Here is a 27,095-nt window from a genome sequence, read left to right on the forward strand (position 1 = left end):
CCTCAATTTCCCCACACAGAAGCTGCAGCACAAGAATCAGAAGAAGAAGCAGAAGAAGAAACAGAGAAAAATGGTTTCAGGATCCGGAATCTGTGCGAAGCGCGTGGTGGTTGACGCCCGCCACCACATGCTAGGTCGTCTTGCATCGATCGTAGCGAAGGAGCTTCTGAATGGTCAGAAAGTAGTGATAGTGAGAAGCGAAGAGATTTGTATATCAGGTGGTTTGGTTAGACAGAAAATGAAGTATTTGAGGTTTCTTCGAAAACGCATGAATACTAAACCTTCTCATGGTCCTATTCATTTTCGTGCTCCTTCTAAGATTTTCTGGCGTACGGTTCGTGGGTAAGTATTAAATTTTGTTTTTTTGGTTTAATTAATGAAATGTTGTTTGAATTTGTGGTTTTTGATGATTTTATTTTACTTGTTTTTGTTGATGTAAGTTTAATAGAATATGTTTTTAATTTTTAAATTTTGTTTGTTTTATGTTTCAATTAATGAAATGTTGTTTGGTTTTGTGATTTTAATGTTGGGTTGTGAAAAAGTTTTATTTTTATTTACTGAATTTGTTGATATAAGTTGAATAGAATATGTTGAAGGAGATGTGTTTTTCTTTTTTCGATTCTCAGTAATTTATTGTTATTATTATTTTCAATTAATGAAATATTGTTTGGATTTGTGATTTTTGATGATTTTATTTTACTTATTTTGTTGATATAGGTTGAATTGAATATGTTGATGGAGATATATGTTTTTATGATTATGATGAATTATTATTTTTTCATGTTGTGATTATGTTTGCTTTGTGTATGTGGTTATGATTATTAGTTTGTGTTATGATTAGAAAAAATTGGAGTGGCTAGTCATTTTTTTTGCTGTTATTACTCTAATGCACATTTTGGTATATAGAACATTGAATTGAATATTATGAGTGGCTGAGATCTTTATACTCAATTAATAAATCTACCTTCAACTTGATCTAGGTTTATGTACATTAATGTGGAAGTCAGCATTGTTGTTATGTTTTTGTTTTTGTTTTTGTTTTTTTTTGTTTTTATACGTATGAGATGCTATTTTTGGTTTAAGATTTAAAGGTCGAAGAGGTTTTTATTGTTCAGTTTTGTTTTAAACGACATTGTTACACGCTTCCAAGTCGGTGATTTTTTTTGTTTTTATACGTATGAGATGCTGTTTTGTTCGATGTTATTTTGTAATTTCTTTTGAATCCTTGGTAATGGTCTCTTCCCTCGTGTTGAGGATGACTGAATTATCTTGAAGCGATTTATTGGTGATTTTTTTACCATGATAAACAAAATAAATGAATTAAACATTGGAACTTTTGAAGAAAAGTGACTGATGTATGAACTAAAACTATCAACTGCATGCTAATTCAACAATAAATCCTTTGCACATGTCTTTTGCCGAAGTTTTTCTGCTTATTACTGAAATGTTTATCGAGTACATTTTTGTGCTAAGTGTTTGGTATTTTTACTTCTATAGAATGATTCCACACAAAACCAAGCGTGGGGAACATGCACTTGCTCGTTTGAAGGTTTATGAGGGTATCCCTCCTCCATTTGACAAGCAGAAGAGGCTGGTTGTCCCTGATGCTCTGAAGTAAGTTCTATCTTTCCGAACCGTTTTCACGGTACCATTTCACAAGTCTATTTAAATCACGATGTTATTTTATTTCTTATTTACTTTTCTCTTACGAATACTGAACTGATCGATGAAATCAGGGTCTTGAGGCTTCAGAAAGGACACAAATATTGTCTTCTTGGTCAATTGTCATCCGAGGTTGGATGGAACTACTATGATACCATCAAGGCAAGTTCCTGCTCTGAGCTTTTGCTTTCTATTTCATTGCTGATACCTATCACTAATCTTTAAATTTTGCATCTTGCTAGTAATAGACTTATACGGCGATATAATTTAATTCCTTCAATCCTTGGTGACTCCAAGGACATTGTATCTGTTTTCTGTTTGTATATGATATTTTGGGATTCGGTAACTATTTTTTCTACTCAGAATTAGAAATATAATGATCTGTGAAGTTACACTTTTATTTAGTCTTAAGGAGGAACCTAAATTTTAGCCTCTCTTTATTCTTAGACCCTTCTTTAGCCACATTTTAGTACTTCTTTCGAACCTTTGAAACTTCTTTTTTTGCCGACCAATAAAAGGGGGAACCAAATTTATGATTCTGGAGCCTGGAAATGTACCGTTTTAATATATGTTTTGTGCTTTCCCAATCGAAAAATTTGTTTGCTGAAAGAGATTTGTTTTATGCTTATACAGGAGCTAGAGAAGAAGAGAAAGGAAAGATCACAAGTGGTTTATGAGAGAAAGAAGCAGCTGAACAAATTGAGGGTGAAAGCTGAGCAAGTTGCTCAACAGAAACTTGGTTCCCAACTTGATATCCTTGCTCCTGTTAAGTATTGAGTAGTACTATTTACCTTTATTAGTGTTTTCAATTTTTGAAGCTGAGTTATATACCGAATTGAACTCAATTTTGGAGTTTGCATTTGTCATTTGAGCTTATATCTCTGTTAAACTTTGAAGCTTTTCTTTAATCTATGTTTCTGTAGAATTATTCCATTCACGTTAACTTATCTTTTGTGTTTTGAGGATGCCCATTTTCACATGTTGAAGAATCTAAACTTCTTCAATACTTTTGACATGGATTCAATTAATCTTCTCTTATATATGAAATTTGACAAACCTGTAGAAATGAGAATTTATTCCACTCCAATTAGAACTCTCAATTATTATGTGGATTTGACGATTTGATTCAAATAGCTAGATAGGCTTGTGGAATGTCCCAAAGAGTCATCGTGGTTGTTCTTAAGGATATTCGAAATAGCTCCACCGTGACATTATTATTTTGTGAATTTTCTTCTTGAATAAGAACGAGGAGAGAGAAATAAAAACAATGAAAGAACCAAAAATGTAGATGTTTGGTTAAGAATATAGTAGGTCGTGAGATCCAAATAAGAATAAGAACGATATTTGACATTATTGTAGAGAAAAAGTAATTGTTCTTATTTTATAAGTAGTTAATAAATTATAAAATAATGTATGATTTTGAAATATAGATAGGCTCTACTAGAAATTTCAAAATGGGCCGTCCGGCCTGTTTAGCCCACGCCCGCAAATGTTTGCAAAAATTTAAGTGGGTGTGGTCGTGCTTGCATTGGCTTAACGGACAAAATTCAATGCCCTGTTTTAAAATGAGCTTGCAGGCGGCTCGTGGACATTGTTGAATAATTAAAAAAATAAAAAATTGATATAATAAATTAAATAAAGTAGTTGAAGATAAAAAATTAACAATTTTTTTATGTTTAACAAAGTACATTAGATTACAATTTTTTTTCGGGAATAAAAATCACATTACATCATAACTTATTTAAAATATTCTTATTTTTTTCTTAAATTATATTTATGGGCCGCCCGCATGCCTAACGGAAATGCCCGCAAACTTAGCAGGCAAAACGAACAAATTGACAAAAAATGTATTTCCTACTCGCAAAGATATGCGAGCGTGCCCGTGGGCAATACCCGTTTTGCCTTGTATAGGCTCTCTGTCTTTCAAATAAATTGTCTAAAGTTGTAAATTGTCTAAAGTTGTGCTCCAAGTTGAATGAGTTCACCTAACATAATATTTTGTAAAAATGGAATAATAATAGAGAAAAAAATGTATAGAATGACAATGTAGAAGTTTTATATATTATCACACTTATTTTTGTCCTTTGATATTCATTTCAAATTCTGTGAACAATGGAACACAATACACTAACCTTGATCTAAGAAAGGACAACCTAAATTTCAATGTTTACCCTTATACTACATATTCACAAATATGATAATGAATACCAAAAAATGTTGGCTTAAGTGGTATATGTTTGATTCCCCTTAAATAAGGTCTCGAATTTGAATATTGTGGACATGATTGACTCAGTGGGATGAATGTAGGAAATTAAAAAAATATGATAATGAGTAGGGAGAAACAATTCTAATATTTTGAGCCCTTTTCACCATATATGGTCATATGATTTCTTCCTTGTTAAGGGTAGAGTTGTCATAAAACATGTTTATCTAAAAGCAAATAAATTCGGAAATTAGTAAATGCTTTGGTGAATTTGTTGTATTATTTGTTCATAATTTCAGAATATCCATTCTTTTTTCATGAAGCCATCATAATAAAACAAACCCCAGCCTCCAACCTCTAACTGCTCATAAATAAAAAAGATGGATGGAACGTTGTTGATATTAAATATTAATGATGTTGCTCTACACTTCCAATTAATTTTGGATCAAAGTATTTTTTAGGGGAGGGAAATTATTTTATAATGTCGTGTATATACAAGTTAAGGAACTTCATGATGCCGAGATAAATATTCAATTGTTTCTTTGTCTATCTTATTTGAATCAGTTAATTTTCTTTCTTCTTTATTTTTAATCTATATTGTATACTCTACCTCTAAATCATAGATCCGATATGTATAATATATGAATTGTGATAAAAAAGGATTGAATCTTTAATGGATTTACAATATATTTCATTGGATTCTGCGTCACCAATCATGATCAAGAGGCACCTCTCACTAAATCAGGATACACTTCAATTTATTTTATTCATTAAAAATATACCTTCATAGTTCATACCTTTTTGCACAACCAGTTAATGGGGGAGTTATATCTCACTTTACTTTATTAAGTAAATAATTAAATAATAATACTATTTGCCTATAAATCCTCTTCCTAATAATTGTAATACTTTATTTATTAATAATTAATTCATAACGAGAAACGCAATCGATAATATATAACAGTATTTAATAGTTTAATATCATTGCTCTATTTCTATTTATAATTTATCCTTTAAAATTAATATATATGTATATGTCAAATATGAAGATATTTATATATATTTATCACATTATGTATTATTCATCTATATTTTTTAAATAATCAATTAAATATGAATGACGGATGAAGAATAAAATGCATAAAACCATGAATAGTAATTACATACTTTTTATTCTCTATCAATAATGTGTTAGTCAAATGGAATAAAGTTTTGCTAGATTCCGAGGATGAGTCTAGTGTTCAATTAGCTAACACTCATTTAGAAAGACAAATACACAATTTAAAATGAATTAATTTCTGAGCCAAAATGAGGATAAAAGGATGAAGGATACCTCTTAGTACAAAACAAAAAACCTTTTATTCTCTTATCCTAGACCTTGTATGAAACGGAAGCAGCCAAATGTCACAGTCTTTGTCCAACTCGACAACAAAAATGAAGTCGGTTGGAACTCCGTTAGTTGCATTGAACATTTCACAAAATCAACAAAACAATTCTTCTTTCTCATCTTTTCACCTAGTTACCTACTCATGTTAATTCTTATCCTCAATTATCTCAAAATTCAGGTTTTCTTTTTGAGCTAAGCTTCTTTAATCTTCTTCTATAATAGGAATTGGGTTGCAATTGTGAATTAGTGATTTATTCAACACCATGATTGTGGGTTTTTGTTGTTTTCTTAAGTTGTTCATACCATCTACTTTGATATGAATTCTGTGTGAATATGGCTTTTTGACTTTTTGGGTACTTTTCAATTTTGATTTTGATTTCTGGGTTGGTGAAAATTTTGGATTTTGCTTAGTGGGTCTTCATAAAGTTCGGTTTTTTTGGCACTTGTGATTGTTTTTTTGAGCTCTCAAGGGAAAGATAAGATAAGATGGCTTTGCAGGAAATTCATTCTTGGACTTTTGGAGATCTTATTGGAGCTTTTATTGACCTTGTTGTAGCTTATTTCTTGCTATGTGGATCAGCTTTTGCTTTTTTTGCTTCCAAATTGTTCAAATTTTTTGGACTTTATTTCCCATGTCCTTGCAAGGGTAGTTTTGGATATAGGAATAGCAATTTCTGTGTTCACAAATTACTTTTTGAATGGCCTTCAAGGAAGTTATGTTCCATTCAAGTGACGGCTGCGAAAAGGTTTCCGTTTGATCTTGTTCGGGTGAAGGGTCATTCCTGCAACGCCTGTGACAAAATAGTGGAAGATGAGCCATCTTGTAGTTCATGTTCCGTCCCACATTTGCTTTCCGTAGTTGATAAGGAAAATGGTTACGATGCTAAGGGAAAGAGGATTATGAATCCGAAACGAAGGTCTGGAATTCGGCGTACGAGGAGGGGTAATTATGACCCTGGGAGATTATCTTCAGTTGTTCCAGCTGATAATCTCCAGTCTGATGTTGCCCCAATTTCCAGCAGAACTCATGCTTCAGCGAAAGAAGTTAATGTACTCGGTAAGTGTTATAATTATTTTCGTTGAACGATATGAGTTACATACCGTGAATGTGAATTTGCAATACGATCAGCTATGTTAGCATATTAATGATTCTTGCAAACTTACATAGTTCGACATTTGTGATTATAATGACAAATGATATTCGTAGGCTTTGGAAAGGATTAAAAGATGAAAAAGTTGTGCTCGTAAAATTCTGTTATCGAACCTTCATTCTTATTGAATTGAACACCTGTTATGTGTATTTTTATCATTTAATGCATGCTGGATATTGGCTTTTAACTTTCTGTGTTTTACCGTCCTGTTATTTAGACATTGAAGATGCCGAAAGTAGCCATAATTTGGATGAAAAGACTAGTGATTGTTATGAATTTAATGGATCGATGGTTGATAGACCAGGACATGACAAATATTCATCTTCGTCGGAAAACTTCATGAGTAATGTGCAAGACAATGTCCATATTGTTGGAAATGAAGAGACTCATATCAAAATGTTGGAAAATGCACTTGAAGAAGAGAAAGCTGCCTATGCTGCTCTTTACCTTGAGCTAGAGAAGGAGAGAGCTGCAGCTGCTACTGCCGCTGACGAAGCCATTGCTATGATATTGCGTCTGCAGGAGGAGAAAGCATCGGCGGAAATGGAAATGCGGCAATACCAGAGGATGATAGAAGAAAGAGTCAACTATGACGAAGAAGAGATGAATGTTCTGCAAGATATCCTTATAAAAAGGGAAATGGAGAATCACTTTCTGGAAAAGGAACTTGAGGCGTATAGGCAGTTGGATACGAGAGGAAGTGACCGATCAAGTGGAAAGCGAACGGTGCTGTTTGATGAATGGGGACAAAGACCTCCTATTTCGGTTGAAACTCGTGAAGATCCACGACAAACAGAAAGCACCACCATGCCGATGGTTATGGAAGATGAAATATCAAACATTTTTTCAAGTTATATGGTTGCTCAGACTTGTATTAATACCGAAGTTGGAGAAGAGCCGGAGAATAACACACAACAAAAGGATCAAGCACATTACAATCTGCATAGCTCCTTTTATGATACTGAACCTGATGTTCTCGATGTCCATGTCATAGACGAAAACATAGAACTCAGGGAAGAGGAAAATGAAAAGATCAGCAGCTCTTCATTAAGTACTAGCGTTGATGGTCCAACTATTCAGTCATCCGTGTTATCGAACTCAAGATGCAAAACTATGCCTTTTGAATCAAGAGACGATTCGTCATATACAGTCCATACTGAGAAGTTAATAATTGATAAAGAAATTGAAATACTTAGAGAAAGGCTGAGGATGGCACAACTAGAAAAGGAAAAGTTGAATTTTTCTGCAGAGAATGGAGGAAGCGAAAAAGGCCGGTTGAAGCTCCCGGAGGAGATAGCAAACTATCTCATATAAATTAAACAGTTAAGAAAGGCTTCCTTGCCTCCTTCATCAGCTAAGGTATAATTTAAGACTTGTTATAGAGCGCACTTTTAATTTTTTATCGAGAACAAGTTTGTCTTTAGAAGCATGAATGTGAATCAATTCTTTAGTCGTGGCCATATATTTTTGTTGACTAAGCTTTGTAAGGTGATTCTATTTGTACCTTCTTTCTAGTATTCGGTGGTTTCTAATTATGCTTAAGATGTATGCGGCAGACGACAAATATTTGCTTCTATAATAAGTAAATCGAATTATGGACATAGTCAAGGTAGTGGATTATCATTATGATGAGCTAGATTTTCTTATCTTGGATGCAGAACTTTGAAAAGTTTAAAGTCTCATATTTGATGATAAACGAAAACCTAAGGAGTTTAACAATTTGATTAACAATAGTGAACATGTAATCAGAAGAACTTTTGTTATAAATAATCTTGTTCAAGTACAGTGCTTCCTGTTCTCTCCTTAACCATTCACTACTCCACATAAGGAAACCATCAGAACTCAAAAAGCATAGTCATCAAGGTCGGAATCGTAAGAGCTATGGTATCACCGATCGATAAAATTGAAAGGATAGTTTCTTGTATATTAACATTTCTTACATGTATAGATATTGCCTGACACTAGGGCTGACAATGAACCGGACCAACTCGGTATTCGTTCAAAATTCGACTCGTTATTGAGCTCGATAAACTTGGTTCATGAACCAAATGAGCCGAACTTGAGCTGAAAATTGAGCTCGTTAAATAAACGGGCCGAATTTGAGCTGGATACAGTTCAGACGACTATAGAGTATTTTATATACATGAAACACTTTTTTAGAAGGCAGGTTTTCACCTACCCTTAAATGAGTGTCTGATGTTCGCCCTTGGCCATTTGCATGTGCCTCCTTCTCAATTGTGTCCTAATTCTTTGAGCTTCATCGGAGCATTTGAGTTGTTTTGTGAAGTTTAATTTTGATGTTGTATTGTACCTTCAGAATTTTCTTATGGATGTTCTAGGTACTCATGATGCTATCAAGGATGAAGATGATGTTGGTTGGCAAGGCTGGACTTATAACTAGTCCAAAACTGGTCAAGCTATATTTGCTCTCGTGCAAGGGTCATTTAAAGAGTGGAAGACTGATTATATCCGGGTGAAGTTAAAGAGTGGAATACTCATTATTTCCTAGTTTGACCTATCTGTGGGTCTCACTCAATTTCCTTTGTATTTGAATGAGGGCCATAATTTAGTGATATATAAATCTTATAGCTTTGAAGATGAAGATTTAGGGACAAGACACTCATGTCTTAAATTGTTTTCTAAACTATGTCTTCAACTAATGATATCTTGGATAGGCAATATGGGCCCATATGCTGCTCCTTGCTTGAAGATGAGATGGTGTTTTTAAACAATAATTAGGTTTATTATAGAAAATGAAGATTATTTGTCCCACTTTTTTCATGTATCTTTTTGCCAAACTAATTGAATATCAGCAATTAAAAAAATTATATTATTTAATTTGTTATTAGTTGAGGAATTAATGGTGTCACTAGGCAAATGATGCCTCTTGATGAAAGCAAGCCCTACCCCACTAAAACCCCTTGGGCAACCTTGTCATGTTTGTTCTTCGTTATGGCTCTTAGAGCAATTACAATAGTTGTTTTTAACGAAATAAGAATATTTTTATTCAATTCTTCATTGTGTCATTCTTATTTTTTACTTTTGTTGTTAAATAAAAATAATTCTTGGTTATTCTTAACTAAGGAAAAAGGAGAGCAGTAGATGTTGTGGGAAAAAAGGTAGATGTTATGGGACCCAAAAAGAATAAGAATAATATTTGTAATTGTGAGAAAAAATAGATGTTGTTCTAATTTCATAAGGAGTTGTAATAAATTATAAAATAATGTGTGAGACCGAATAAAAATGAAGATATTGTTTGCCAATATGAATATCCTCGTATGTTCAATGAAGGGAGGATATGATAATCTCATAAAATGGTAATCTCCTCTATTATAATCCTCCTGGCAAATCTACTTCACTTACACAATACGTGATACGAATATGGTAGATTCCCATCAATGGTGAAGGCTGAGACAATCGCTTAATTATAGTGTCTTTGTTGTCAAGCATGATTCATCTACTCCAACATAACATTTCCTTTGGGGTGTCATTTGAAATGAGGATTACATATGAGAAATGGAAAACTTGTGTTTGAAAAAATTATTTTAAAATGAATTGTTTTTCTTACTAAATGGTGATATTCTATTGGTTTGACACATAAAGATAAGGAACAAAAGGGACTAACGATCTTCATTCTTATTTTAGATTAGTTTTTATCTATTTTTCCAATCTAATATCAATATAATAAAAAAATTATTGTCATGTCAGTTAGGAACACATGTCATTACCTCATGTAAAATATTCTCGCTTAAAATATCTCAATCGTTTAATGTACAACCTCACACGTAAGATCAAAAACATTCATTAATAACATTCAAAATTTTCCTTTCTACTTTTCTATCCTTCATTTTATTCTTGTTCTCTCCAACAATTTTTCTCTCTTCTTTTTCATTGTTTTTGTTTGTTTATTGCATAGAAATGTTCTTATTTGGTAGATATGTTAATATTTTGTAGATCTGCTTTTATTTCTAAATATGTTCTTACTGATTTTTCAATGATTTTTTCATTTATTTTGTAAATGTGTTCTTTATTTCAAGAGTGAGTTGTCTCCCTTGAAACATTTATGTATGTTAGTTTTTTCTCTATGTGCATCTCTTATTTTGTTTATAGATTTTTCTTTCAACAAAATTACTATTTTCTCAATGAAGAGATTTGAAATTGGGATGACTTTTTCACTCCAAAAACTAAAGTGAGTCTCCCTCTTCCATATATTTCTTTCATGTCTCACCACTCATTCTCTCTCTACTTTTTCACTCATTCATTTCACCACTCTTCTTCTCTTCAACAATTTTTCTCTCTTCTTCTTCATTATTTTTTTGTTAATTTCGTGGATTTGTTCTTATTTTATAGATATGTTCTTATTTTATATATTTGTTCATATTTTGTAGATCTATTTTTATTTTACTGATATGTTCTTACTAATTTTTCATTGATTTTTTATTTTGTAGATTCATTCTTACTCCAGAGTGAATTGTCTTCCTTGAAACATTATACGTAGGTTAGTTTTTTCTTTATGTGCATATGTTATTTTGCTTATAGAATTTTATTTTTAAACGAATTACTATTTTCTCAAACAAGAGATATGCATTGCCATATGAAACAACTAAATATAATAAAAAATAGTGAATAATTTGTTCTTTGTTGTGTTGTGTTATTTACAATATATTGTTTCATGAATTATAATTTATGTACTCAAGCATGTGGACTTTGAGGTGCTATTTTGTCTAGGAACTTAGCCGCTAAGTTTTGATGAGAAAGAAAACAAGCATGTGTACTATTATACCCTTAAATATTTCTTCAACTATTGTCTGAAAAAATAGTTATTGAAGATACTTTGAACAAATTTACTAAGATATTATGGTTTACAGTATAATGTGCAAGTCTTTTTCTTTATGAATAAGATATCTCATTTTTTTCATGTAAAGAAACTTGACTCATTAATCTTTACTTTATATACACACTTAAGTCGAAATTCCTATTAACTTCAATGAAAAGATATCGTACATTGGAATCAATCTTAAGTATCATAGTACTAACAAAAATAGTACCAAAAAGAAAATATTTAATTTCTAATTGGATTCATAAATATGACCTATTAATATTTATGACCGTTTCTCATTATATGTTTCAACCAATGTTGTGAAACCCGAGCCGAATGTCAATCCGGGAGAGGTCCCGTATTAGGTTTAACCGGTTTAAATGGTTTAAACAGTTAAACCATTCGGTTTGACCGGGTGATTACATACATAATTAATAATTTTATCTATAAATATATAGTTATATATACATGTAAAAAAATTTGTAATTAATAATTATATATAATTATATTGAAGTAATATTTTTTTATCTTTTTTGGATCGCAGTAAAATAAAATATAAGAGTAATGTTCCATTTTTTTCTTATTTTTAAGTGAAATGTCTAGTTTACTTTCCAGGTTTAACATGGTCGGACCAGACTTTCTTCGGTTCGAGGCGGTCCAACTCTCATTCGGTTAAGAGCGCAAACCATAGAGATTTGTAGTCTGGTCAGTGGTCAGACTGGTCGGACCGTCCACTCCGGTTCTCACAACACTGGTTTCAACTGTAATCTAGTTTCATTCTATTTGTCTACCTAACCAATATATTGAAAGACATTAAAAGATAATAAAGAAAGAAATCTTTAAATATATTGATTTTTATTTGATTAGATTATTTTGTTTGATTTGAATTGATAAAATTGGAATCTTATAATTGTTGACGCCTAGAACCTTCCATTAACAATTAGTTTTAACTTTATGATAAGAATTGAATTGAGATAATTGTGTTTCCAATATATTTCATATTTAATCTTTGGTTATAGATTACACAGTTACATATATGCAATTATGAATATTAAATTTACATCGGAGAAATGTTATTAATATATTATTACTATAAATGCTATTCAATATTCAGAACAACGATTTAAAAATCAAATGACTATTAAAACTAAAACTCAATCATATCTATTTCATAATTATGTAACAGATAAATAATTCAATCTTAGAAAACTAATGATATATAATAAAGATAAAAATGTTAGTTATTCAAACAAAATTTAATTAAAAATAGTAACTAACTAGCAAAAAAAAAAAAACAAAATGATTATAAAATAAATATAATACTAAAAATAATATATAAATAGAGAATAACTTAAAACATTACTTATCTTTTATGCAGATTAGTTTATGAGTTTAGTTTTTTTGCATTATCAATATAATTTTCTCTTTCTCTATTACATAATTATATCATTCTATATATGACTTACGTAGTAATTATTAAGAGAAGATTTATTGACATTATAAAATGTATTTACATTATTAATATCATTTTATATTTACATTATTCTAAGTGTTGTGCAATGACTCATATCTCTAGATAACAACAATACAAATTATGAGCTTGGGCTGATGTAAAGGGGTTGGGGTAGAGGGCTATATATATTGATGTTATGTAAACCTAATGTAACAAGGAGAAGAATAGTAAAACACTAATCCTTATTCTCTAATAATATATAGTGGTAGCCACTCAACGCTCTCGGGGACGTAGGCACAATTGGCCGAACCTCGTTACCAAATCTCTTGTGTTATTCTCTTGTCTCTATACTCTTTACTATTTGATTGTTCGCTTGTTCCCAACAGTTCGACTCGTTAGGTTCATGAACTGACTCAAAGTTAAATTGAATTAGTTATTTGAGTTATCCAAATGAACCATTCGAACTAAACCGAACAGTTCGTGAACGTTAACCGAGCCGAACTCGAGCTAAAAAAATAACTTGTATCGAATTCGAGTTGAGTTTCGAGCTGAGCAAATCTTTATCAAGCTAAACCGAGTTGCGCTTTGGTTCGACTCGGTTCGGCTCAATTCCAGCCCTACCCTGGCATTAATTTAAGGACATTGGATACTGAAGTTCCTGGTGTATTTCTTATTTGCATAGTACTGCTTAATCATTGTTGTTACTTAGTATTATATACAGGGTAGTACCTTGCCAAAGAAGTACCTTTGTGATTACTGTTCTAAATACTTACTCACACATTCTACATCAGCTGGTTAATGATCAATACCAATTACAGCCCTTCTTTTTTCAGGTGAGCTTGAGGAAAAAGGCGCTGCCGAAGTGAATATGAAAACAGCTAAATCATGTACAGCAACACGATTTACGGGTCGTGAGCTTTGCGCCTTGGCTCGATAGCCTGCACCCTTAGGAACATGTAAATGGCCACCACCTTTGTTAGTTACTTATAATTCACCAGTACTTTGTTTTTTCTGTTGTATGTTTCTTTAGTATGTGAATACTGAATAGAACTTTAGTAAATTAAAGATCAATAAGTAGTTATAACAGTTTTGAAGCCTATGATGCTAGGTACATATAGTGATTTATTTATCCAATGTTGTAATGTGTTTCATTTTGTGTGATAATGTCACAAATTATGAGACATGAACTTTGAAGCATCCTATAGAGTTGTATAGAAAAAAGCTTATGAGTGTAATTATTTTATTCAGTTAGTTTATGTAGTAATGATTATGTGGTTGTGTGTATGGTTTTGTTTATGAAATAATGATTTTTAGAGTTTTTATATATTTATTAGTGTGTGATGAAGGACAGAAAAAAAATATAGAGGGTGCATGATTACTTGTGAGTCTTTGAATTTTAATATATGAATGTAATAATGTAAATATTTATAGTTTAATATTTATGCATTATTAGTGTCAAGTATTTTACACTATCGACACATTATTCATAATTGATTTGTATTACTTTTATTTGAGAGTTTATGATGATTACTATATTAGAGAAACACTTGTTGAGGTAATCTCTATTAGAGAAAGTACACTTGTTGAGGTAATCTCTATTTGAGACATATGTATGTAAAGACAATCAATAAAACTTTGTCAACATATTAAAGTACACTTGTTTCCAAACAATATAAAATACACCTGCATTCAAATGTGATGTATTATATGAGTCTCCATGCAAAAAATTTCTCTTTATTAAGAGATTATATGACTAAAGTGTATAAAAGATAAATAAAAACTAGAGTATATTATATACACGACTACCCCCTAGAAGCACCCTCTTTTTTGTTTTTTTCGTATTTATACAAACTATTTTTAATTTACATACATTACACTAACTATTTCGAAGGGAGATGAGTGTAATCTTTCAAACAAAAAAACGTATAATAAGTATATTTTAAGTTCAACTTCGAAAGGTATTAGTATACATTAACTAGAATAAATTGATCATTTATAAATTTGCATATAAAATTTAATTATGAAAACATCAAATTTGGTTGCTCTTCTGTTGCTTTTATTTGGAGAAATAATTATACAGTTTAATATGTATACATCGACAGTATAAGTATTTTTTTGTCAGTGAATTACTCACCATTGATTTCTTAACCACTATTAACTATCAAATAAAAGTAATACAAATCAATGATAGATGATGCACTGACAGTGTAAAAAACTTTACGCTGTCAGTGCATAAATTTTAAAACCATAATTATATTCTAAGTTAATGATTTCCATAATATCTTTAGTAATTTAGAATAAATATATTTAATTTATATTAAATATATTAATTTAGAAGAAAAAAAGTATATAGGGCAATATTTAAATATGTTAATTTTTTACCAACTACAAAAAATAACAACTTTTTAATCTTATATTCCTTTTCAATGATATTTTTTACATTAAAAAACTATTATCATTTCTCTGATCTCATTTTCTACCCAATAATAAAAGAGAAAAAAACAAATATTTCTCTATTTTTCTTTCCTTTCTTATATCATACAATAGAAAAAAATCCATTATCATATCTTTTGTCACATACCTATCTTTATCTTTTCTCAAACAAAAAAGAGTATAAAAGGATCAATAGTCAAAGCCATAACCATAGCAAGAAAATTTGTTTCACACATAATATCTCACCTTCCACTGCATGATCTTTTGTTCTATTTGTGGTATACACAATGGGAACAAAGAAGAGTAATGCCCTAGTGAATGTTTTGATTGCATGGTTGAGCAAAAAATCTATGAAAGTGAAGATATTTTTAGGGTTGTTCCTTGCTCATTGTGTTTTGGTGATTCTACACTTAACTATAGATGATATCAGATATTTTTTCTTACTCTCTGAAACAGCCTATATTTCTGGGACTCTTGTCCTCTTATACAAGCTTTTCAGACAGAAGACATGTTCTGGTATTTTTCTTTTTTCCTTTATACTAATGGGTTTTTGATGTTTTTTAGTTTTCATGTCTTTTATATTTCTGATGATTGCTTTTGATATTTGAAAACCTAGGGTTTATTATTTTATTTTGTATAACAAAATTGTAGGGGACATGAAAATGGATAGGTCTTTTAACAAGATTGTATGAGAAAATAAATAATTATAAATAGGTTGGAAGGTGGGTTTATTTTATTCTTGTTTTTTTATAAGCAAATATATTATAAACGGGAGTGTCAATCCAATATTTTGTATAGTAAAATGAGATCACATTTAAAAATGTTCAAAGGTATATATGAGTAATATCAGAAAATTTATCGAATAAAAAATATTAACTTAACGTATGGATATGAATATGAGATATAATATATGAGCTTCATAGGCTATATTGGATAATATTCAATGATTTATTTCCACTGCATCATAATCATGTTTTTTTGTATAACTAATAGTATCTTCTCACCTATGGGTAAAGAATTAGTCTTAGGAATATGTAACTGCTTCTTCCGATAAGTATCGTTATTAAGATTCAAATATTTGATATTTTAATATATTTAAGAATGGAATGAAGCCTTAGATTACAATCATGCGCCACTTCTAATATGTGTTATTTTAAGTGATCAATAATTAATACACATTAACTTTATTTCTTGACAAATAAAAAAGTGGCATAAGGTTATGGGCTAACAGATGTTATTCTATATACATCTTATTGAGTATTATTACTATAACAACATTTAAATACCTCATTTTGTATCAATGTTATTATGAATTGATGTGTTATAAATGAATGATATTATTTTATACTATAAAGTCTAAAATCAGAATTTCATTGCTGTTTTAGGTGTATCCCTTAAGACACAGGAACTCATGGCTTTATTCCTAGTAGTAAGGTTAATTTGTAGCACTATCCTTGGAGTTAGCATTCACACTTTGCTTGATCTCACATCTCTAGTGTCAGTATTATTGGTTATATGGATGATAAGATTCAGGTTGAAATCATCATATTTAAAGGACCTGGATACTCTTCCATTGTCTTATGTGGTAAATATTCTCACTTCTAAACTTTTTTCAGTAAGCAGTCGAGTTTTAGTGCAACATTAAACTCGTTTGTCTTGTGATCTGATGTCATTTCTTTAAATCCTGAAAATAATATTTTTGTTTTCGAGATTATGTGCATTTACCCTTTCGAGTTAATCCATTTAATAGGAGTTTTGGGCATTGAATTGACATTTTTTACATTTTTCCCTAAGATACTATCATCATCCAAATTCCTAGATCGGCAGTATCCTTAGGGTTTGTTTGGAACTTGGATTTTGGTGGGGAAGGAAGAGAAAGAGAAGGCTTGTGAGTTATCTCAAGTGTATTTCATAGCTCAAAGCCTTTCATTTCTCTCCAAAATCCAACTCTAAAACTACTTAAGTGAGCCTATAGTTGAAAAGTTGAAGTACTTGAAAATTGAAATATAATATAAAAATTGCAAAAAAATTGTTCAAGTACTTGAATGGCTCTAAAAACATAAAAAAGGATGGTTGCATAATGTTGAAGCTCCTACTTAATTGGGTTTTGGAAGAATAGATATACTAAAAAGTTGATAAGCTGTTTTCAGGATTTGAACATATAACTCATTAATTGATCACTAAATAACAATTTTACATCAAAGATGAAAATTTTGAGAAAGCCAAAACCAACAATTAAATTTCAATGGAATGTATAAATTTTAGAATATAGAAATTTAACAATACCAAGGTATATAAATATTTTGTCCAGTGTCTTGACTTACTAGGACTACTCTATGCTCAAAGTTTTGTTCATCATTTTTATAAAAGTCTATGGTAGCATAAAATAATGATTTTTATTAGGTCATTTCGAGAAGTAAGTTTCACATTACTGATCGATTGAGTTATTCATCTAATTATGAATTGATTTTGAGATGAAATCATACCCAGAACCCAAACATCTTCCATTAATTGTTTTGTAGGTGGTGCCTTGTGCAATCCTTGCAGTTCTAATACACCCTTCTACAATTCATACTCGAATTGGTAGAGTCCTTTGGGCATTCTCTACTTATTTGGAAGCAGTTTCGGTTGTCCCTCAAATTCGTTATATGCAGAATGCAAAGGTATAATTTTGTCCTACCTCGTAAATTTTTTGGGTTCTATTAAGGACACTATATGAATAACTAATTTTTTTTGGGGGCATGATTATCCTTTTGTTACTCAATAAAATCGAACTCTTAATCTTTTAATCTTTCTGAGGATCCAACACTACTATAGAGAAAAAAATATATAATGTCTGTATGTTTCCATTTTCCAGATGGTTGAAACCTTGACAGGAAAATATGTATTTGCTCTTGGTGTTTCAAAATTCTTTGGAATGGCTCATTGGCTTATGCGGGTGAGATTAATTTTTAATTTGCTTTATTTCATACAACTTCTCAGGTCACAAAAATAGAGTTATATTTACTCATAGAACTACATTACAATGGACATGAAAAAAAATAGAGTTATATTCACTTTCGCATCTACCAATATGATTTCGGAAAAAGTAAAAATCTAATATGTTACTCAAAGATTATAAATGTGAGTAAAAATAGTTAATATTATAGTTCATAAAAAATATTAAAAACAACTAATTTGATTAACGTTTGATATTTTTTGAATCATTTTAAGATTTTTATTTTCCTATAGACCAAATTGGTACACACATTTGAAGATAGAGATATAGAGATCTTTACTCAAAAAAATATTTCCCCTAAATAGGACTTTACAAATAGAAGTATTTACACAAAAAAATAATTTTTTTTCTTTCTTCGTACTGACATATTCAATCACTTACTCATAGAACTACATTAGAATGTAAACATGAAAAAATGGGGTCTGGGTTTTTTTACGTAAATTTGGAAGGATAAAAAAATGTCATATAAAGTAGTACAAAAAGTGTACCATGAAAACCTATTTAACTTTAAACCCAATAAGAAATGATATAAAATTTTAAAAGAGTGAAAAATATATTAATATAAATAACATGTAGTAAACACTTATTTTTGGGATGGGGTGCCCTTAATATTCTTTCTCATTCTCAAACTTTTGCTTAATTGTGGAATATTTTTAAGTCCCATTTATAAGGCTTTTGGAACAATGTATAATTTAATTTCTATTTCTTTTTGCAGATTTATGAGACTCGAGGGTTATACTTATTTTTTATTGGGAATGGTTATACATGGTTATCGATATCTGTTTTTTCACAGTTGGTTGAATCATTTATCTTAGTCGATTTTTGCTACTATTATATTAAGAGGTAATCCAATCTCTTCCCTTCATTGATGTCACTTTCTTCATAGTTTAGAATTTATATTTTTTACTATCATATTTATTTATTGTGCATTGTTTATTTTTCAGTTTCATGCAAGGACAACTTTTGAGGAAGATGTCTGTTTAAGAATCTTGAATTTTTGATGTGTAATATGTTGAATTTATTGTGCAATGTTGAAATATTGGCTAGTTTTCTTGCTATTTATATATCATACATGATCTTGTTTTTTTCATTTGATCCATGTTTATTCTATGAATAACATGGAATTCGGGTTTTAGACATATAATTCCATTATGTTGGAACTTCTTTGTGATTGTGAAATCTCAAAATTTTCCAAGTCCCACATAGAATAGTTTTTAAAGAAAATTACTCCCAAGTCCCACGTTGGAGAGATGAGAAACTTGGAAAAAATCTCAAGTTATAAATAGAAGTTCCCCCTTCATATTTTCTCGTCCCAAGTTGAATGCATTTTAATTCAACTCTTTCTTTCTCTCTCATATTTTTTGCCGATACATTTCCGGCAAACTTCTCTCCCTTTCTTTCCATAACAATAAGAATTGGCACAGACAACCAAATGTTGGGTATTTCGAGAACTGACACTATAGTTAATATTGAGGGAAAGAAATTGGCACAGGTGGCCAAATTGTGTGAATTTCGAGAACTAATACTGGTAGTCAGTATTGAGGGAAAAGAATTAGTACAAAGAGCCATATTTTGGGCATTTTGAGAAATGACACTAGTGGTCAGTATTGTGGGAAAAGAGTTGGCACAGGTAGCCATATCGTGGGAATTTTGAGAATTGACATTGTTAGCCATATTGTGGGAATTTCAAGAATTGACACTCGTAGCCATATTGTGGTGGGTGTATTCGAGATCGGCTTTTACAATGCAGTAAGAATTTGACAACGGAGATCTGAGCTGTTTTATCTTGGGGACGGCGTGGTTGATAGTCTGTTTGCACATTTTTTGTAGTGTCACGAAACGTCTTAAAGAGAGCGACCTGGTCGTGCCTCAGCCAATAAGTATTATTTCGTATCATTTATAATTGTTGTAAGCTACGGTAACAACAATTTTAAGACGTTTCTACTGCAATGACATTCATAGATAATATTACTACACCTAACAACTTTGACCTTAGCAAACCATTTCACTATGAGAAAAATTGTCCTAGTGGTGCCAAAAAAAGCTGAAGAAAAAGAGGATAAGGATAAACTAGCTATTTATATAGCTATCTGGAATGAAAATAATTATCGATGTAAGAATTTCATTTTGAATGGGTGTCTGATGATCTCTATAATTATTACAGTCATATAAGTATTCCAAATTAATTTGGTAAGTACTTGAGAAAGAAAGAAATGTGATACTGAGGAAGGTGAAAAAAAAACAGTGATGTTAGTCACTACATCAAGTATCATATGACTGATAATAAAACAGTAGTCTTAATCATTGAGATACATAAAATTGTTCATAAAATCATTTATGATGATATGCCCTTAGAGAGTTAAACTCACAGAGCCTATGAATGTGTATTCGTTGGGTATGTTGTAAATAGCAGGACGTACAAGTTTTACGACCTTAACACAAAAATGATCATTGAGTCTAACGATGTTGATTTCAATGAAGAGAAATTCCTTTTTAAATTGAGGAATAGTGGAGGCACATCAACTAGTCACATATTTGTGATTAGAGATAATGATAGAAAATGAAATGTTTGAAATAGAACCTAAAAGAAGTAAGAGAGCAATAACTGCTAGAGAATATAGACCTGATTATATGGTCTATATATTTGAGGATAATCCATCAACCCTACAAGAAGTTTTGACTTCTTTGGATGTTGATTTATAGCAAGAAGCTATATATAATGAGATGAATTATCTAGAGTCTAACAAGAAACAAACTATTTTAGCTTAACCCACCATGGAAGTTGAGATTATAGCACTAGCAACAACTAGTGAAGAAGCAAGTTGGCTGAGAAGTTTGTTTGCAGAAATTCCCTTATCAGAAAAATTGATCCCAGTTGTGTTGATTCATTGTAATAGTATCACGACTATCGCAAAATATTGAGAATTGCTTTTATAACGGTAAGAAACGGCACATACATCGTAAGTACAACATCATTAGAGAGTTACTCTCTACATGAGCTATTAGTTATTGTATTCATTTTTGTGTGAACTTTTGAGTATTGACATGTTGTCATTTCAGTTCTCATGTGTTTTTTATCATTTACAAGAACATTTCATTTTATGTTGACACTTGACAGTTTAAATTGTTCTGAAATTTTCAATGTCTCTATAATTTGCAGTCATATAATTGAGATAATTTTTAATTTGAAAGGTGTAATTACACTTTGTAGTTTATATACTGATGTGTGTGCGATGCAGATTTTAGTTGAGTTTATATACAAATTGTGATAATTTTTATCGTGCATGATTAAAAATTTGATACAAAATCTAAGTTTGTCATTTTGTCATTTTCCAACTCTGACTCGTCCCTATCTTGACCTGTCTTATTTTGGACTCGTTCATCATACGTCTCATTCTAATTAGTGACAGATTCGAGTTCAAAATTGACTCGATTAATATTTAAGGACGGGTGAAAGACATGTTTAATTCGTCCCTACCCGTCTCACCTCACCCCTACTTTTAAGCTTCCACTACTTTTAAGTTATCTCCTTTGTAGCTTTTATTTATTTAAATAGTTTATCATTAGGAGTCCTACATTGAATAAAATAATAAACTCAACGTGATACCTAAGCTATAAGGCCTTCACAACTCCCACCTAATACACTAGTCTTTTGGGTTGACCTCTCCTCATGTGCTTAAGTCCTAACAATTGATGTTTTCATTGCACGGAAAGGGCTACCTATAGACTGGATTAAGGTATATTACTGAATAATGGTGAGTGAAGCCGCCAAAAGAAAAATGGCTACCATCTGGTCATTGCCGATAGAGTGAAAGACCCTTAAAGGGACAACAATGTTAGGAGTCCCACATTGGGTAGAATAATAAACTCAATATGATACTTAAGTCATGAGACTCTTCCACCTAATAGACTAGTTTTTTAGATTAGACTCTCCTTACGAGTGTAAGCCTAACCTAGCAAAATATTACTAGATTTCAAATGGCACAGGCAGTAAACTTGCAGAAAGCTCATCTTCAGATATGGCCAAATAATGGTTACAAAAAAAATACATCAACATCACAATCTCTACTATTGATAAATTTTAATAAAAACTAAAATTGTGTATATAAATAATATATATGTGCTATATATAACTAATTGGGATTTGGGAAGATTTCCTTGTAATAATTGATAAGATTTTATAAAACAATATTTTGTCATAAAAATCTTTTCCCAAAAATAGTATTTCTCCTTTTTAAATTAATTATATTTAGATGTGTAACATCATATCAACAATTTTAAAGTAATTTCCCAATAAAAAAATTGGAAAAGAGATTTTGAAGATTCATAATTGACTTATTGATTGTTTTTTTAATATCTCATATTTTAGTGTAAATATTTCATTGATGATTGGTTTTTCAATAAATATTTATTATTTAAACATAATGATTTATTAATAAATATTTAATGTTTCTCTTTGTCATTCTTATCATAAACACGTCAATGCCAAAAATTATGTCAGAAAAAAACACGTCAATAAAATTGATCAAATATTTTTATTGTTCAAAAAGATACTATATTATTATAGAGAATAAAATGTATTATCATATAATGAGATAATTTATTTTCTTAAATTCACTCGGTATTTGATATGTGTCTTATATTTTTGTTTATAATATATTTTACATTGAATTTTTTTTATAAGAAAAAAAATAAGACACATGTCAGAGTATAGTTAAGAAATAAATTATCTCCCCCTGTGAAGAGATATTTTATTTTTAATATTATAAATATACTCTCTATCTTCAATTAGAAAATAGATCTATTTTTTATAGCTTAAAATCAAAGGATGGATAAATAAAGACAAGAGAAACGTTCATAAAAACACCTATCCATTTTACAAGTAGTTATTATTAATTATTTTTCTTCTTAATTATCTCTTAAAATTTAATTATTAGTGAAATTAGTCGGAAGATAATGTTAAATTTAACACTGAAAATCATCATTCATGTATTTTCTATTGACCCTCACGGTCATGTCATTATTATTCACTTTTAATTTTTTTATATATTAATATTATTGTATTGTCCTCTTTAACTCTTCAAATTATTTATCATCTTCTTTTTAATAAATATGTATCTCACTATGGTTTCCTCCAGCCATTGACATTAACTAATATGCATTGTCACTATTGTGAGTCTCATATTACATTTTTCTTTATTAGTGTATTAATAATTTAACATTATATTTGAGCAATACCAATTTTATCAAGAAATAAAGTTTAACGGGTTATTATATAAAAAAATTTATCTTGACTATTTTCAAAAGTCAAAATATTTATGAGATGATTTGTGTACACTTTTCCCTAAAGACAATAAATTCTACTTTGAAAATGTAAAATTCCTTATATAAAAATAGAAGATCACTTTAAAAAAAACAATGAGTATAACAATAACAATTAGATCTTTATATGAGATAAGTTATATAAATTGAATGATGTCATAATGTTCATTAAAAATATTATGCTCTAAATATTTCTTTATCATCTCACTATAATAACATAGTAAAAAATATTGAAGTCAAACAAATGACAATCTTTTCCTTAATTTGTTTTGACCTTCTTTATTATGTTTTTAGAGGGAAAAATATTATTTTACTTCCAAAACAAGATACTCCTTGATTGCTTAATTACAAGAAATTCTTACATATTTCATGTTCTACTAACTTCTTCATCTCTAATTTAATTTTAAATCATTAATCAATTAAGTAATATTTGATTGAGTCATATATCAACTGTAATTATTTTTCCTTTCTTACACAATTCCTTAATAATGGAAGGGCCAATAGTAAAAGTCATATCATAACAAAATTTGATTAGAACGTAATATTAAATAGACGAGGATTCCAACTGTGTCACATTTTATGTCTCAGTCTAATCACATATTGACACATGACTAGAAGAAAAATTTAAAAAACAAAAAAATCTATAGAAATTAACACTTTGATTGGCGTGAGACACGAAGTAAGACACCGTTTGAGATAAGTGAGCTGGGTAAATATTAAACCTGTCACTGCATGCTCTATTTTGTTGTCTCCTCATAAGTCAAAAGGGTTGTTTGAAAGAAAGAAAAATCTGTGGTATACACACTATGGGAACAAAGAAGGGTAATTCCTTAGTGAATGTTTTGATTGGATGGTTGAGCAAGAAATCTTTGAAAGTGAAGATATTTTTGGGGATCTTGTTTGCTCTTTTTGCTTTGGTGATTCTAGACATTATTGTCAAAGATAAGAGTTATTTCTTTGTTGCATCTGAAGCAGTATATATTGCTGGGACTATTGTCCTTTTATACAAGCTCTTCAGGCACAAAACATGTTCTGGTACTTTTCTTTTTTCCTTTATACTAATGGGTTTTTGATTTTGTTGTTCAGTTTTCATGTTTTTGATATTTCTGATTGCTTTTGATGTTTGAAATCTAAGGAATATTGTTTTCTTTTCTATAACAAAATTGTATAAAGGAAGGTATATTACAAATAGGTTGGAAACTGGGTTTATTATTCTAACAATTTTATACTTATATTACCTTTTCCTCTAATGATCTATGAAAGAAAATCATATCGTTGTTCGATTCATGTAATCGACACCACATTCTAAGATATTTTGAATTCAAGATACATATACATGTGATCTAGATCTGCAATCACAGATTTATAAATTATATATATTATATATATGCAGAATATTTGTATGGATATTTCGATCATTTATATTATTACATCACAATTACAAAAGGATTTGGAAACATAAGAAAAATATAGTTTTTGAGTGAGGTGTGGGAGGAAGCAAACCAAAACCAGTAGTAGAGAAGAGGTGATAGGTCAAATGTGAATAGAAGACATTAAAAATAGGGTATTGTATATATCAATAGGTTAATTTAAATGGTATCGTACATCAGAAAAAGAATATACACTAACCGTCTAAGAGTTTTATATTTTGTCATTATATTATCTATGATCAACATGTGGTTATCATTGACTCTTTAAAAATCGTAATACAAATGAAAAGTGATATTATCATCCGTGTATCACAATTATGTGCCACATTTATAACTAATAGGGTAGGATTTTATTTCTGATAAAAAAAATGGCATAGGTGATGGGATAACATATGTTATCTATTTACATCCTGATGGAAACTCTAATTAAGTATTACTATATGCTTGATAAGTTTTGCATGAACGAAGATTTTTCTTTACCTTTTAATGTATAGTATTTTTTAAGGATGTGAGTGTAAAATCACATTAATTTTCATTGATCAGAAAAAATAGAGTTACAATATAAAATGAAAGTGAAAAGCTGAACTAATCGATTAATGAGTTTTGATTCTAACTGAGCGAAGACCACTTGCTAAGATTTAGCATAACGAAATCCTCTAGCAATAAATCCTTAACTTTTATTCTCTATGATTTGCTATCGGAAATTGGGCTCCCTTAGCGAAATCTGCTATCTTATAATAAGCATCAAGTAACAATTTATCTTAAATACATAACCATCATTACTTAATTTGTAAACTTACCATTGTGTTTACAATTGCATACATTAGTATGAATTTTAGTGTTATAAATGAATGATATTATTATACTATAAAGTCTATAAAGGAAATTTCATTGCCTTTTTCAGGTGTATCACTCAAGACACAAGAACTCATGGCTTTATTCCTAGCAGCAAGGTTAACTTGTAGCATCTCCATTGAAGCTAACCTTCACACTTGGCTAGATTTCACATCTCTAGTCTCGGTATTATTGGTTATATGGATGATAAGATTCAAGTTGAAATCCTCATATATAAAGGAGTTGGATAATCTTAGACTCTCCTTTGTGGTAAATATTCTCACTTCTACATTTTTTTTGTTCTATGATTTTAGAGCATAATTGATTCCTTGCTTCTATCAATATATTATGTCTAATTTGTATATATGGTTGTTTTATATGAAAAATTCAGTTGATTATTTCTTTTTGTGACTTGAAAAGCCTAATATATTGAATACATTTCATAAGACTAGTACTATTATTATGGAAATTTCAAGATTAGTATATCCTAAATGACCGAGTTTATAGGTGAAGAAAATATCTGTCGGAAGAGTTAGTCTCACATACCTATAGATATTCCTGACTTAAACATGATTGCCTCCGATGTGATGATACATGTGAATAACATTAACATCTTCCATTAACTGTGTTCTAGGTGGTGCCTTGTGCAATCATTGCAATTCTAATACACCCTACTACAATTCAAAGTCACTTCTCTCGAGCACTTTGGGCATTCTCTGTGTATTTGGAAGCAATTTCAGTTCTCCCTCAACTTCGTTATATGCAAAATGCAAAGGTATAATTAGGTCTTCATACATTTTGTTCTAACATTATTTTTTTTTTAAGAGTGTAATATTTATGCATTGTTATTGTAAAGATTTATACACAGCCATTATATCATCCACCATTCATTATGACTAAATATTTTGAAAAGTTAATGATTATATAATATGAATGGTGGATGAAATAGTGATAATGTATAAAACTCATACACTATTAGAATATATATATATTTTTTTTCTCTTTTTTGCACATTCTCTATGAGAAAATTATATAATGTTTATATGTTTCCACTTTCCAGATGATTGAAACATTCACAGGAAAATATGTATTTGCTCTTGGTGTTTCAAAATTCCTTGGATTGGCTCATTGGCTCATTCAGGTGAAATTAAATTTTATTGGTTTTTGATTTAGTAGAACTTCTCATTTTTTTAAGAAGAAAGAAATAAGGAAAGAAAATACAACATTTATATGCAACAACCAAAAGAATGATTACAAAATTTTAATGAAGCTATTTTACTTAATTTCTCTAAACTAAGATGTTCAACAAAGAATTGTATAAGAAAGAAGAAAATGTAATCAAACACCATAAGTAGTAATTTTGGTGAGGAAAGTCGAAAGTTGTTTGTGACTTGGTTTTTGAA

At 30.1% G+C, this 27,095-nt stretch overlaps 3 protein-coding genes across 8 annotated transcripts in view; all 3 read left to right on the top strand.

The window, feature by feature from the left end:
* On the top strand, window positions 1-15,847 carry LOC109351762 (60S ribosomal protein L13a). 2 transcript variants are annotated; one of them, XM_019593383.1, is made up of 5 exons: window positions 1-342; window positions 1,498-1,614; window positions 1,737-1,824; window positions 2,296-2,461; window positions 15,831-15,847. In XM_019593383.1, the coding sequence occupies exons 1-4, from the start codon at window positions 71-73 to the stop codon at window positions 2,437-2,439; spliced, it is 621 nt and encodes a 206-aa protein (XP_019448928.1). In that variant the 5' UTR covers window positions 1-70; the 3' UTR covers window positions 2,440-2,461; window positions 15,831-15,847. The 2 variants fall into 2 exon arrangements, with proteins under 2 accessions (XP_019448928.1, XP_019448920.1); XM_019593375.1 differs by lacking the exon at window positions 15,831-15,847 and having other exon boundaries at window positions 2,296-2,633.
* On the top strand, window positions 5,247-13,952 carry LOC109351709 (myosin-binding protein 3-like). Of its 4 annotated transcripts, none has more exons than XR_002108270.1 (3): window positions 5,247-6,309; window positions 6,621-7,891; window positions 13,509-13,952. XR_002108270.1 is itself a non-coding variant. In XM_019593286.1 (3 exons), exons 1-2 carry the CDS (start codon window positions 5,739-5,741, stop codon window positions 7,715-7,717), a joined length of 1,668 nt encoding a protein of 555 aa, XP_019448831.1. In that variant the 5' UTR covers window positions 5,247-5,738; the 3' UTR covers window positions 7,718-7,762; window positions 13,494-13,952. The 4 variants fall into 4 exon arrangements, 3 of the variants coding, with proteins under 3 accessions (XP_019448831.1, XP_019448823.1, XP_019448843.1); XM_019593286.1 differs by having other exon boundaries at window positions 6,621-7,762; window positions 13,494-13,952; XM_019593278.1 differs by having other exon boundaries at window positions 6,621-7,762.
* Window positions 15,580-27,095, top strand: part of LOC109351739 (putative ER lumen protein-retaining receptor C28H8.4) — a 12,744-nt gene continuing 1,228 nt past the window's right edge. Inside the window, exons 1-4 of one of the 2 annotated variants that reach the window (XM_019593330.1) lie at window positions 15,580-15,624; window positions 25,763-25,962; window positions 26,327-26,467; window positions 26,753-26,833. In XM_019593330.1, coding sequence (XP_019448875.1) covers window positions 25,789-25,962; window positions 26,327-26,467; window positions 26,753-26,833 — 396 coding nt within the window. In that variant the 5' untranslated portion in view covers window positions 15,580-15,624; window positions 25,763-25,788. Of the gene's footprint in view, window positions 15,625-24,186; window positions 24,464-25,762; window positions 25,963-26,326; window positions 26,468-26,752; window positions 26,834-27,095 lie in introns of those variants that run through there. The other variant, XM_019593321.1, reaches the window with a different exon arrangement.

The sequence above is a fragment of the Lupinus angustifolius genome, chromosome LG01 (genome assembly GCF_001865875.1).
Source record: "Lupinus angustifolius cultivar Tanjil chromosome LG01, LupAngTanjil_v1.0, whole genome shotgun sequence".
Taxonomy (NCBI): domain Eukaryota; kingdom Viridiplantae; phylum Streptophyta; class Magnoliopsida; order Fabales; family Fabaceae; genus Lupinus; species Lupinus angustifolius.

Coding starts and splice junctions, on each gene's coding strand:
- LOC109351762 (XM_019593383.1), top strand. CDS start 71: ATGGTTTCAGGATCCGGAATCTGTGCGAAGCGCGTGGTGGTTGACGCC. Junction 343..1,497: donor TTCTGGCGTACGGTTCGTGG/GTAAGTATTAAA, acceptor TTACTTCTATAG/AATGATTCCACACAAAACCA. Junction 1,615..1,736: donor GTTGTCCCTGATGCTCTGAA/GTAAGTTCTATC, acceptor CGATGAAATCAG/GGTCTTGAGGCTTCAGAAAG.
- LOC109351709 (XM_019593286.1), top strand. CDS start 5,739: ATGGCTTTGCAGGAAATTCATTCTTGGACTTTTGGAGATCTTATTGGA. Junction 6,310..6,620: donor GAAAGAAGTTAATGTACTCG/GTAAGTGTTATA, acceptor CCTGTTATTTAG/ACATTGAAGATGCCGAAAGT.